The 13,679-nt window shown below is 31.3% G+C and overlaps 1 protein-coding gene across 1 annotated transcript; it reads left to right on the forward strand.

Annotated features, from left to right (window-relative positions):
- The first annotated feature begins 54 nt into the window (after window positions 1-54).
- LOC134690421 (WD repeat-containing protein 82-like) lies at window positions 55-13,165 on the forward strand. Its single transcript, XM_063550393.1, has 9 exons — window positions 55-271; window positions 1,101-1,198; window positions 1,674-1,740; window positions 2,542-2,641; window positions 3,034-3,150; window positions 3,554-3,709; window positions 5,659-5,728; window positions 11,030-11,172; window positions 12,116-13,165. The coding sequence occupies exons 1-9, from the start codon at window positions 111-113 to the stop codon at window positions 12,143-12,145; spliced, it is 942 nt and encodes a 313-aa protein (XP_063406463.1). The 5' UTR covers window positions 55-110; the 3' UTR covers window positions 12,146-13,165.
- The last annotated feature ends 514 nt before the right edge of the window (window positions 13,166-13,679 follow it).

A 13,679-nucleotide genomic window follows, 5' to 3' on the forward strand; every position in this document is an offset into this window, starting at 1 on the left:
TATTGTATTTATTTATGCAATGGTTTGCTTTGTAGCATTTTGGGTGTTTCGTGATACTAAAACAATATGACGGAGTAAATAAACAACAGCGCCTCCTACGAATTCACAAAATGAAGTTAACTGACAATGTTGTTCGAAACTTCAGAGTTGCTAAAGTATTTAGGGAAAATACAGAACGAATAAATAATTTAGACTTTTCGGCAAACGGAGAAACTCTTATTTCAAGCAGTGATGATGACTCTATCGTCATATACGATTGCCAGAATGGAACGTAAGCTTACAAGTTTCCTTCATAAATAATTTGGCTGCAAGCATAATTATCACTTATTGGTTTTATAGTCTTATGTTCGACGCGTTGCATGGGACAAAAAATTCTCGGTCTAGAATGCATCTATCTGGTTTTGATTGCACGCTCACATGTGCAATTATGAATTATGCTTACCACTACAGAATTGTATGAAAATCAATGCCAATCAATATGCCCCTTGGCAGTATCACTCACTATCAGATCCGTTTGCCCACAATACACTTTCACACCCTACACTTTAGCCAATAATGTCTGTTCACAACCGACGTGCCTATATGTTTGCATCAAATTCAAGTTGAATTATTGACAGGAAGTCTTGATTCATTGATTGTAAAATATTAATTTGTTGTTTTAAATTGCTTTGATGCAAATAAAGCATGCATGTAGCTTGCTATGAGTAAAAAAAGGGTGGTACAGGGTTATTTTCATGCAACGTTTTCATTCTTTTTATTTCACATGTTTTGACGTTTTATTTTGACGTTTTCTCTTGTTTGGTAAGATGTGCATGTTATGTACATTGTTTCCCATTATTTATTCACTGCGTTTCATGTCAGTACTCTGATCTTTTGGTATTATAAAAAAGCTAGCACAATTCGTTGTTCAATTGCTGTTAGTTCTTGATCGGAGAAGTCTTTTAATAACTTAAGCATACCTATTTACTACACAGTATAATGAACTGTGGTAATTGATTTTAAATTTAATATCTGTATAATATGTACTTATAATCATGATAATAAACTCACATATCTATAACTTCATGTACATGTATCATAGGAAATGATTTTATTTACAGGCCTAAGAAAACTTTAAACAGTAAGAAGTATGGTGTGGATTTGATTTGTTATACACACGCAGTCAACACAGCATTACACAGTTCAACCAAAGTTGATGGTATATATTTTATTATATTTTTTTAGGGGGAGGGGGGTTCTTTGTTTACAACTTCATATTGGAGACATGTAAACTCACAAGAGGAATTTCATATACAAATTGTGTATGCATAGCGTAAATTCATGTGAACATACAAATGTACAGGAAATTCATAGCCCTTATTTGAGAAGTAATGAGCATTTAAAAAAGTCTACAGCTGATTGATTATTTGTAAAAAAAAAAATAGACAGTTGTTAATATGCTCTACATACAGTAGAAATCAATGGTAGTCTGGAGGTTTTTGGTTAAGGTAGTTTACAATGCAGTCATGTTCAATTTGAAAAATAGATTAGGATAGTGTGAAATTACAATAGTTTACAAATGATGTCAAATTTATAACATTTTAGAAATTATTATGCACCACCTACAATGACCTACAACAGTTTTCATGATATATATGCAACATGTTTATGTTTGTGTTGATTGTTTATTTTAGATACCATCAGATATCTGTCTCTTCATGACAATAAATACATTAGATACTTTCCAGGCCACACTAAAAAGTAAGTAGATTATCACATCTCAGTTATATATATATAAATAAGAAGAATAAATGAGTAAATGACATAGAAGTAAATCACTATTCAGTATTGGTTACTGTACATCCTTCAACGATGATCAAAGCACATACTGCACAGTAAGTTAAAAAATGCACTGAAATGACAAATGAAATATAACTCAAATGACCAGCTTCAGACATTTTGTCAACATGGTCAAGGGAGACAATTGGGAAATTTCAGTAAGTTTCAATGAAATAAGAAAATATTTTAATAAGAATACTATGTATTTTTGCTGGTAGAAATATTTTATATAAAAACTTGTGTAATCATGGCGAGTTGTCATGTTAGCACTATTACCACATTTTCTTTTATCTTAAAATCTTATGAATACATAACATGTGACCTTAAAATGAGAGCATTCAATTACATACATCATGTACATGTATATTCAGATGGTTACCCTTTTTCATTATTATATGAATTCAGGTGAGGCTATGATTAAGAGTGAAAAATAATCAGTTTAAACTAATTTATAAATTCTATATTTGATGTGTATATTTTGTGTTTTTTCATGAAAATTTTGATTATAAAATATTTAGAATCATTTTCTCTGATTACTGTTACATTGGCATATTTATTTGTTAGAAATCAACTAAAAAAGAGAATAAGTTTTTATTTGATATAAATTTAGCTAATAAAATCACATTTCTAATGTCCTGTTAAAATAAACCATATCTTATCAGAGAAAACCAGGTCTTACATATATTCTGCAGTTCTAAATAATGTTTGTTTTATGTCTTTCAGGGTTGTAGCATTGAACATGTCACCAATAAATGATTCTTTCCTCTCGGGATCTCTAGATAAAACACTAAGATTATGGGATTTGCGTTCACAGAACTGTCAGGTAAGTTTATTTAATTGAACAGGCTGGTTCACAGTTTATAAGCCTTCAAGTATAAAAACTAGAGATGAATATTCAGGTCAAAGATGTTGAACAGCTTTGAATAAACTACTTTTGCAAGAAACAGTGATTTTATTTAAACTTTATGATTATAATCAAGAACGTACATGTAACATTTTCTAGTAGCATTCATGTTTAAAGAAAGAAATTAAATCACTGAATTAAAATAAATCATCCATGATAATATAATCAATTCTAAAATATCAAATACTACATGTACATGTACTAATGTAAATAATGGAGATCCACATAGAAATTTAGAATTTTTTAGCTTGGCTGTAGACGGAATCATATTTGATAACTGGAATAAACTTATATTGTAACATGTATTTCAGGGATTAATGCATTTATCAGGTCGGCCTGTTGCAGCTTTTGATCCAGAAGGACTTATTTTTGCTGCTGGTATCAACTCAGAATGTGTTAAATTATATGATCTGAGGTCATTTGATAGGGTAAGCTATAATATCTGATTGATAACATTAAAAGGAGGTAAACTATCACATTGTCCCTAGCCTTCCTATGTCAGTAGTTTGTTTAAATGGTATAAGTTTGCATGCTAATCTGTACAGTTTGTTTAGAAATACACTTATAAACACAATATCATTTGACACTCAGTGTTCCAGCTAGGCCCCTTTCACAGGGCGGTCCGCCTGTCCTTTCCAGAGTGCCATTTTTCTCTCAATACTACATAGCTTTTTCTTTCACAGCCAAAACATATCACTGTTACTGTTTCTGCATTTTGATAAGTAAACTTACTTTTTCTTTGCAATACAGTGTCAGTAAATGGACTTGTTGACAGTATTATTCAAAGTTTTGTTTATTCATTTGTAGATAAATAGTTGTGTTTCATTACAGGGACCATTTGCCACATTTAAACTAGCTCAAGATAAAGACTGTGACTGGACTGGAATGAAGTTTAGTCCTGATGGTAAAATGATACTGATATCTACCAATGGACAGGTTGTCAGGTTGATTGATGCCTTCCAGGGAACACCATTACAGACATTTATGGTAATTTCTTGATTTTCCTGAAATTCATACACTTCAAATCTGTTAGAATTATGGAACTTGATTACTTTATCAAAACAGCTTCTTTTCTTAATACAAAAGATTTGACAACTTGTGTCTATTTTTAAATTATAGTTAATAAAATTACTTTTGGGTCGCATACAACTATTCATTGGCCAAAACTTTATTTTCTTTTGACATTGGTGATATTTGCTTATGATATTTGGCATGAATGTGTTAAATAAGAAAGAGGGACACAAGATACCAAAGGGACAGTCAAACTCATAAATCTAAAACAAACTGACAACGTCATGGCTAAAAATGAAAAAGACAAACAATAGTACACATGACACAACATAGAAAACAAAAGAATAAACAACACGAACCCCACCAAAAACTAGGGATGAAAGTGTGATAGATACCACCATAACCTTCATCTGTAACCTTAACCTTCAATATAACAGGTATTTTCTGCAAGACTTTGATATAAATGTTCTCTTTTTAGCTCACCTGTCCCGAAGGGACAAGTGAGCTTATGCCATCACTTGGCGTCCGTTGTCGTCCGTCGTCTGTCGTCCGTCGTCTGTCTTCGTAAACTATTTCAAGAATCTTCTCCTCTGAAACTACTGGGCCAAATACTTTCAAACTTTAACTGAATGTTCCTTAGGGTATCTAATTTATAAATTGTATCCGAAGTTTTGATCTATCAACAAACATGGTCGCCATTGCTAAAAATAGAACATAGGGGTCAAATGCAGTTTTTGGCTTATAACTCAAAAACCAAAGCATTTAGAGCAAATCTGACATGGGGGTAATATTGTTTATCAGGTCAAGATCTATCTGCCCTGAAATTTTCAGATGAATCAGACAACCCGTTGTTGGGTTGCTGCCCCTGAATTGGTAATTTTAAGGAAATTTTGCTGTTTTTGGTTATTATCTTGAATATTATTATAGATAGAGATAAACTGTAAACAGGAATAATGTTCAGCAAAGTAAGATTTACAAATAAGTCAACATGACGGAAATGGTCAGTTGACCCCTTTAGGAGTTATTGCCCTTTATAGTCAATTTTTAACCATTTTTCGTAAATCTTAGAAATCTTTTACAAAAATCTTCTCCTCTGAAACTGCTGGGCCAAATACTTCCAAACTTTAACTGAATGTTTCTTAGGGTATCTAGTTTGGAAATTGTATCCGAAGTTATGATCTATCAACAAACATGGTCGCCATTGCTAAAAATAGAACATAGGGGTCAAATGCAGATTTTGGCTTATAACTCAAAAACCAAAGCATTTAGAGCAAATCTGACATGGGTAATATTGTTTATCAGGTCAAGATCTATCTGCCCTGAAATTTTCAGATGAATCAGACAACCTGTTGTTGGGTTGCTGCCCCTGAATTGATAATTTTAAGGAAATTTTGCTGTTTTTGTTTATTATCTTGAATATAATTATAGATAGAAATAAACTGTAAACAGCAATAATGTTCAGCAAAAAAAGATCTTCAATTAAGTCAATTTGACCAAAATTGTCAATTGACCCCTTAAGGAGTTATTGCCCTTTAAAGACTTTTTTCACAATTTGTTCATCATGTTGACTTATTTTAAAAAATCTTCTCCTTTGAAACTGCTGTATCAATTTCAGCCAAACTTAGGTTAAATGAGTTTCAGAGTATCTAGTATAAATTTTATATTTTATTTCCTTGTATGTCAAGAAACATAGCTACTATGGCTAAAATAGAACATAGGAGAAAATGATTATTTTTTTGGGCTTTTGAAGAAAATAGGACGATCCAAAAAACATTTAAATAAATTGAAAAGCCAAAATAATCATTGATGAGAGATTTAACCAAAAGAATTAAGGTGAGCGATTCAGGCTCTTGAGAGCCTCTTGTTTATATCCAATGATGTATAGTAGTTTTGATATATTATTGAAACAAACACATTTTTCACAGGGCTTTCAGAACACTAAAGGTATAAGTTTGGAAGCATCTTTTAGTCCAGATTCACAGTTTGCATTTGTTGGTAAGTATTTCTATTGGGACAATTAATTGTACGCTATTACATTGGTCAGGTATTGTTTTGTCAATATAAAAAAGGTATAGTATGATTGCAAATGAGACAACTCTTCACAAGAGACCAAATGAAACAGAAATAAACAATTATAGGTCGCTGTACTGCCTTCAACAATGAGTAAAGCCAGGGTTTCCCCTGGGTCAATTTTTTTTTCGCCACCTCTTTCGCCAAAACAACATATTTATCGCCACTTTATTATTTTTTTCGCCAAGTAACACAATTATATTTTTCTTTTAAAAATTTCCTTTTTTCCAGACCCCCCCCCATAATAAGAAGTGGTTTTTACAACAATACAAAGCATCTTATCACTTGGAATTGATCCCTTTTGTAAGGTGTGGTCATTACATTGAAGGGTTACTCTCATGCAAACCTTTTGAATAGATTTCTTCATAACGACAGTTTCCTTTTCTAGACCATCGTAAATAAGTAAAACTATAACATCACGCACGCTGTTCCTACAACCTCTATGATTTAAAACAGAATCTTCGAAATTTCCTCCGAAAAAAAAAATAAAATGTTAACAAACACTAACCACTATAAAAACTGATTCAATATATGTTTTCCTTTGTGTTCTTATAGCTCTTGGTCATATGCTTAGTAATATCTAGTATATTTGAGGATTAAAACAACAAAGCTATGTGAAAAAAACGGATGTCCAACGTTTCATTTTTGAACAACTGTTATATCTCTTATGTATAGTGCTCCTATTTCTTATTCTCTGATCTTCCCGAAACTTAACAGAAGCAACGAAGTGTGTTTGTTCTTGGTTAAATTAAAGCCGTTCTTTTGCCGTATAACGTTTGACTCGGTGGTTGCATATTAAGCTGGAATAAGAAAAATGTCCAATGACGTTTTTCGTTGACTTAACGGCTAAAAGGTAGTTTTATAAGTAGACATAGCAAAAAATCACTAACAAAATGTGAGATAATTATAACATCTACCGAAAGAACAAACATTTGCCTCATTGTTCGTGAGTTCAAAAATTGTAGATTCTATAAAACCATCTCTACACAGTCGTTTTTCTAGCGGTAGCCATTTTGTCCAAGTTGATATTTCGTTTGTCCAAGCAAATAATGCGGGTTTTTTACCAGATATTTCAATAATTAATACATAATTTACCAAAACAAAAGTTAGATACATGAAAAGAACATAAAGTCTAGATTCTTTTTTTATTAACTACATGTTTGGGTCTTACAGGAATAAAATGCTACGAAACATTTCAAAACGGTAGCCATTTTGTCCAAACGTCGAAAAACGTCGAAAAAATCAAACAAATGCTTTTTTTTTCGACGTTATGTGTGCAAAATTTGGTCAATTGTATGTTCCTGATACTTTACTTGACGAATCGCGTGGTGAAATTTGAAAAAAAATGCTGGTTGTCGAAAAAAACACGGTGCATCTTGTGCATGAAACGGAGGTAACTAAAAGACTTATCGGAAACAGAGTCAAATACAGTTTCATTGAATTAATGCAACCCCGTATTATACACACGATTGAGGAGAAGATAAGCACATTTTAAAAGCAAGCAACTTCAAATGACAGGGAAAATAATTTTCAAGATCGGGTTATAATGATTTTATTTAATGGCTGTATTTTGACAAGTTACATATATGTGTCAAGCAAATTTTTAACACAATTCAATTCAAATTAATCAATGGGGGTAAATATGTTTTTATTTACTTGCAGAGTGTCGGATATATTTTAATTAGGGTTGAGTCAAGATATTTTAAATTTACAATGACAGATGATATGCACCATGCAATTTTAGCAGCCTGTGATTAAAGTTTTGTAAAAATTCATTTATTGAAAACCGTATACTTCTGTCCCATTTTTCTATCCTTCAAGTTCATTACTTACGACAATACAATATTTTAAGGTGAATTAAGAGTAAAAATTATTTAATCGATTTCAACAACTTGAGGTAATTATAAAATTCATGGTAAAAAGACATCACAAAATTAATAGAGATAGATTTGGAATCAACTAACCACATAAAAAAAAGCAAATGAAACTTGTAAAATTGAATAAATGTACGTCAAATGTTTCAGAAAACCCTCGTTGACGGCGTGTTGGTGTAACGTCGTGTTGTAGGAACATCGTGCGCAACGTTTATACGCTTGAAACACGTGTGTAAGTGAAACTACTTTGAGAGTACCAACTCAAATCAATGATCTATTTGAAAGTTGAATGATAAAGTTTTAAATCAGAGACCTTTCTTGCTTTTGAACATTTTCGTCATAACAACAATTTTCTTTTCTGACTATCATTTTAAAGAAGGACAGGAAGCGTAAAATTTTGCTTCAAACACGTGCGTCGTAAAATAGTTAATTATTCCCCTTTGTGACATGTGACAGATGCCATTTAACCTTATCATTTGTCATATTATACAATCAACACCTTTATTAATTAGTCCTTTGATGTCGATAGCTATGAATGCAATCAGCTGATTATTGATTTTCTGTCAAAATCTTAACGAGTTCAAGGTGAATTCAAAGTATTGAATGATCGGAAAAGTTAGAGAAAACCGAAAAAAGTAAATAAACAAGATGGCTGAAAATAAATCGTTATATATATTTCTTTCGCCAAATTCTTTTGCCAATGACGAATTTTAATCGCCAAAATTATTATTTTTTCGCAAATTGCGAAAAATGGCAACCGCCAGCGGAAACCCTGAGTAAAGCCCATATTGCATAGTATGCTACAAAAGACCTCAAAAAGACAAATGGAAAACAATTCAAACAAGAAAAATATGGACTTATTTATGTACAAAAGTCTTTTTTTTTTATATTTGATGGTCATAACTAAATGTTGAATTGCTATATTTACTGATATAGTTTGGCAACATTCGACCTGCATATTTGCCAACTGTTACAAATCATCAGTTATTTTCAGTATGTTGCTCTGCAAATTTGTTCTTGGTAACTTTGTTCTAATTATTGCCTTCAGTCTAACTTCAATTCATTTCTTTTTTTAGATCTTTATAAACTATGTACACCATGTATCAGACTTTATCTTGATACCAGAGATACATTATTTATACCATGTATTTGACCATATCTTGATACCAGAGATATATTATTTATACCCCGTGTCAGACCATACCTTAATACCAGAATACATCAGTTACACCATGTGTCAGACCTGGCCTTGAACTCATAAAACTTTTGAGTCAGTTTTTTGTACTCATACTAAAAAAACAACCACTAAAAATATTTGATTCGAGCACTGAGCAAAGTTTAACCCGATATCTTGATACCAGAGATAAATTAAATACCATGTATTCTAACATGACGTCCTTCAAACGCTTTAATTACACACCCGTGGTAAAAATTGAATATATTTCATGCTTGTGAATCCACAAATCATCACAACAAGGAAACGTAAACAAACGATGCTAAAATGTGGTATAAGCCATTTTTTTAAAATGTTAGACATATAAGTAAATTATCATTTAAATCCATCCAAAATTATCTAAATACGTTATTTTAAACAGTTAAAACATGTCACTAATTCAGTTTGCTCCGTTCTTTTACAGCCCGTTTATTTATGAGAACGGCAAATATTTGCCTCCACCTAGAGCGCTCTGATCCAAAAGAATTGCCATATTTGTCCTATTAGAATCGAAACAATTCATAGGGGCTTGAATATATCTAGATTTTACCACGGGTTGTCCCTTTATGCCCATATTTTACCCCTCGCTAACGCTCAGGGTAAAATATTAGTCATAAAGGGCCAACCCGTGGTAAAATTACAATATATTCAAGCCCCCATGAATTATTTCTTAATCAAACCATATCTTGATACCAGAGATACATTATGTATACTAAGTATCAAACCATATCTTTATCTTGGTACCAGAGATACATTATTTCTACCATGTGACAGACCATATCTTGATACCAAAGATTTATACATTATTTATGTATACCATGTGACAGACCATATCTTGATACTAGAGATACATTATTTCTACCATGTGACAGACCATATCTTGATACCAGAGATTTATACATTATTTATGTATACCTTGTGACAGACCATATCTTGATACCAGAGATTTATACATTATTTATGTATACCATGTGACAGACCATATCTTGATACCAGAGATTTATACATTATTTATGTATACCATGTGACAGACCATATCTTGATACCAGAGATACATTATTTCTACCATGTGACAGACCATATCTTGATACCAGAGATTTATACATTATTTATGTATACCATGTGACAGACCATATCTTGATACCAGAGATTTATACATTATTTATGTATACCATGTGACAGACCATATCTTGATACCAGAGATTTATACATTATTTATGTATACCATGTGACAGACCATATCTTGATACCAGAGATTTATATATTATTTATGTATGCCATGTGACAGACCATATCTTGATACCAGAGATTTATATATTATTTATGTATGCCATATATCTAAGGTTGGCAAAAAAGTGGTAAATACTAGTATTGATCAAGCCGGTGGTAAATACTGGCAAATACTAGTTGATTGAAATTTTAAGTGAACATTGCTATAAAAACCACCTTCTACCGGGTCAATTATTTTAGTAATGAAATAATGAAAGAAATACATTATTTATAAAATGTGTCAAACCATATCTTGATACCTGAGATGCATTATTCATACCATGATCTATCAATGTATCACCTTGTGATTAGGTCATGGAGATTAGTTGGCTCCACTGACTCAGTTATGGTCTATTGACTTTTTTTGCTTAGTTTACATGTTCTAGTTTGTGATTAGGTCAGTTTATGGGGTACCACTTGTGAAAGGTCAACTTTTTCAACAGTTGCAATTTACTATCAAAATGACAAAAAGGTGAGACATATTTCTGTCTATTTTATAACTCAAGTTTCTTTGTGGGTTCTTTAATTTGTGATAAAAACTTTGTAAAAAATTGAATATTTGTATATGAAAAATTGTAAATTAATCTTCCTATCTGTTGTACTAATTTGTCAGTGCAAATGAGTATTCCATCTACAATATTGAAACCAGTGCCTTGGCTGCCTTTCCTGCTATGTTACAATTGCATGACTATTCAGCCAACAAAGCTAGTATTAGTTAGTTTGAAATCAATACTAGGACTAGGGTCAACAGACCATTAAATTAATATTACCAATACATGAACACCTAGTGTTGTCGCAGTACAATTTTTGGAACTGGGACATACCTATAGTGTAGTATTTATGTTTTAATTTTTAATTTGTGTTGCCTAGGTTCAACTGATGGTAAAATTAACTGTTGGAATACAGACACTGGAGTGAGAGTGGCTGTGTTTAACTGTGATCATCCAGGACCAGTCCAATGTGTTCAGTTTAATCCTAAACTAATGATGTTAGCTACTGCTTGTACAAATATGGTAAATATTTACATAAAATTCATAACTGGTTCAAGGAATCTGTACCATTTAAATAAACTCATCATAGTTACTTAGATTGAAATTTTATATTTGCCCTTTACTCATATTTTGTCTACAAAAGACTCATCATTGACGCTCAAATCAAACAAGAATGTGTCTCCAGTACACAGATGCCCCATCAGCACTATCATTTTCTATGTTCAGTTATCGTGAAAATCTCTTAATTTGGCAGTAAAATTATAAAGGTCAAATCTTAAGGAACATGTGAACGACATGTAAGTTTCAAGTTGATTGTACTTCAACTTCTTTAAAACTACCTTCATCAAAAACTACCTTGAACAAAAACTTTAACCAAATCTTTAACCTGAAGCAGGACAGACAAACAGACCGGATAACATAATGTCCATAAATGGGGCATACAAATGATAAGGGCCAAATAAAAAGTACTAAGTTTAAAGCAAAAAGTAAGGATTGAATGATTGATTTTATGGTGTTAAAAAAAAACTTCTGCACTTTTGGCTTTATCTCAGTGGCCAGCTTTTGTTGGTGCTGGAAGCTGGAGTGCTGTAGAGTAACATGATCTGCAGCAGGAAAACTGGCAATTACTGTCTTTAAGATCTGAGATACATAAGTGTTGACTCGCTAGGAAAATAAGATAAGGATGTATGTTTATATTGTAAAAAGACTTTATTAAAGTATTTCTTTGGTAAACCTTTAATTAAACATTTTTTGTTTGTTTTGTGAGATAGTTATCAGCCTTTTATTTAATGTTTAGTCATGATCAAATACCTGTCCTTGTCCCGAGATAAGATGATCCATCAAAGTATAGGTTATTTTTATAAGATGATCATCTTTAACCTGTCCATGCATTATTTTACTGTTATATATTGAATTCCACGCTATTTACTGTTTTTTTTAAATTATTTATTTCCCTTATCTTTAGGCATTTTGGTTACCTTACATTGATGATTGAGTGATTAAGAAATGGTTTCATACAAACATTGGAGGCAGCAAAGACATGAAGAATAGTGATGAATGTTTTATAAATGTTGTATATGACTGAGACATATTAGGAAAGATGCATTTATACAATTGTTGTTTATTTCACTGTTAATGTGCAACCTCATAAACATTATTTGTTTGAAATAATTAGAGTGCAAGAGACACAGGCTCAGAATATTTGTATCTTGTTTTAAGGTTTAGACATATTAAATATTTTTACTTCATATTCAAGACATATTTTGATATTTAAATTTGATTTAAAATGAAAGACTTTATAGTTTTTGAACAGTCAAAATTGAAGTGATGTTGCTTTGCAATTTTTTTTTTTTTTTTTTTTGATTCAGTGTTTTTAAAAGACACCTATCATGTAATTGAAATTTAGAAAGAAAAAAATTAAACATTAGTTTAAAAAAAAAAACACCTTAGTTACTTTAGTACAAACAATTTTTTTACTTTATACATTTTAATTATGTAAAAAAAAATCTACAGCAAATAATCTCACAATGTATTTGCTACACAAAAGACATAAATATGTCAAACATGTGAATGTTACAGTCTGCCTGTTTAGTATTTTAACCATTGATATTTTTTCACTCTTATTTTTTTTTTTTTTTAATTTAAATTCTTTGTGCCACATTTATATTTGCTTCAGTTGTGGGCATTGAACCATTATATATGCCCACCATTTTATTGCCCACCATTGTGAATACAACTCATCCATACTTCATTTATGTGAAGATGTTTAATTCAGATAAACCTTAAGATTTGTGATTCACACAAACACTATTTCAAATTAAGCTATCCAAAGATCTGAATGCAATGTCATCATCACTTTCTTTCCTATAATGTTGTCCTTTACATAACCATTTTTTGTTGTGTACTTACAAAAAGGGATATAAATCCTGTGTTTAAAAAAGACTAACTTTTCATAAAGTTACTTGTAACTGTAATGTCAATAATTTGTGATAAATGTAAATCCAGGTAAACCTCATTACTAAGTGTATATGATCATTTAATGCCCCATTTAAAAGACTGTTTTACCCGGTATTATTTTCCAATGTAGGTAACTGTAACATAGTAACACATGTATAAATACATAGAAAGGACCAAGAAGTTATTCACTGCCAACACTGATGTGTATTGTGATGTGTGTGTATAAGTGTGATGAAGGATATGTATTATCAGTTTTACAAGTTTGTGTGACAGGTTTCTCATATGACATCCTACCTAACAGTACCATTATAAATAACAATTTTGTATCTTAAGTAAAGAAAAGAGAAACTTAAAATTGTGTTATTATTTTTGGAAGATGGAGTTGATATTCTGTCTATTTTTTGGTGTTGATTCTCAAGCCTGTATCAAATAATTTGACAAATCTTTCTTTGACCATGATAGTAGGTAGATTCATAAGCCATATACTATGTTCTTGATAAAAAAAAAAAGCCGACTTGACAAGTATGATTATACACATCCACATCTTTTTGTATTTGCACATTGCCTTACAG

This window comes from Mytilus trossulus, chromosome 1, assembly GCF_036588685.1.
Source record: "Mytilus trossulus isolate FHL-02 chromosome 1, PNRI_Mtr1.1.1.hap1, whole genome shotgun sequence".
NCBI classification, from domain to species: Eukaryota; Metazoa; Mollusca; class Bivalvia; order Mytilida; family Mytilidae; genus Mytilus; species Mytilus trossulus.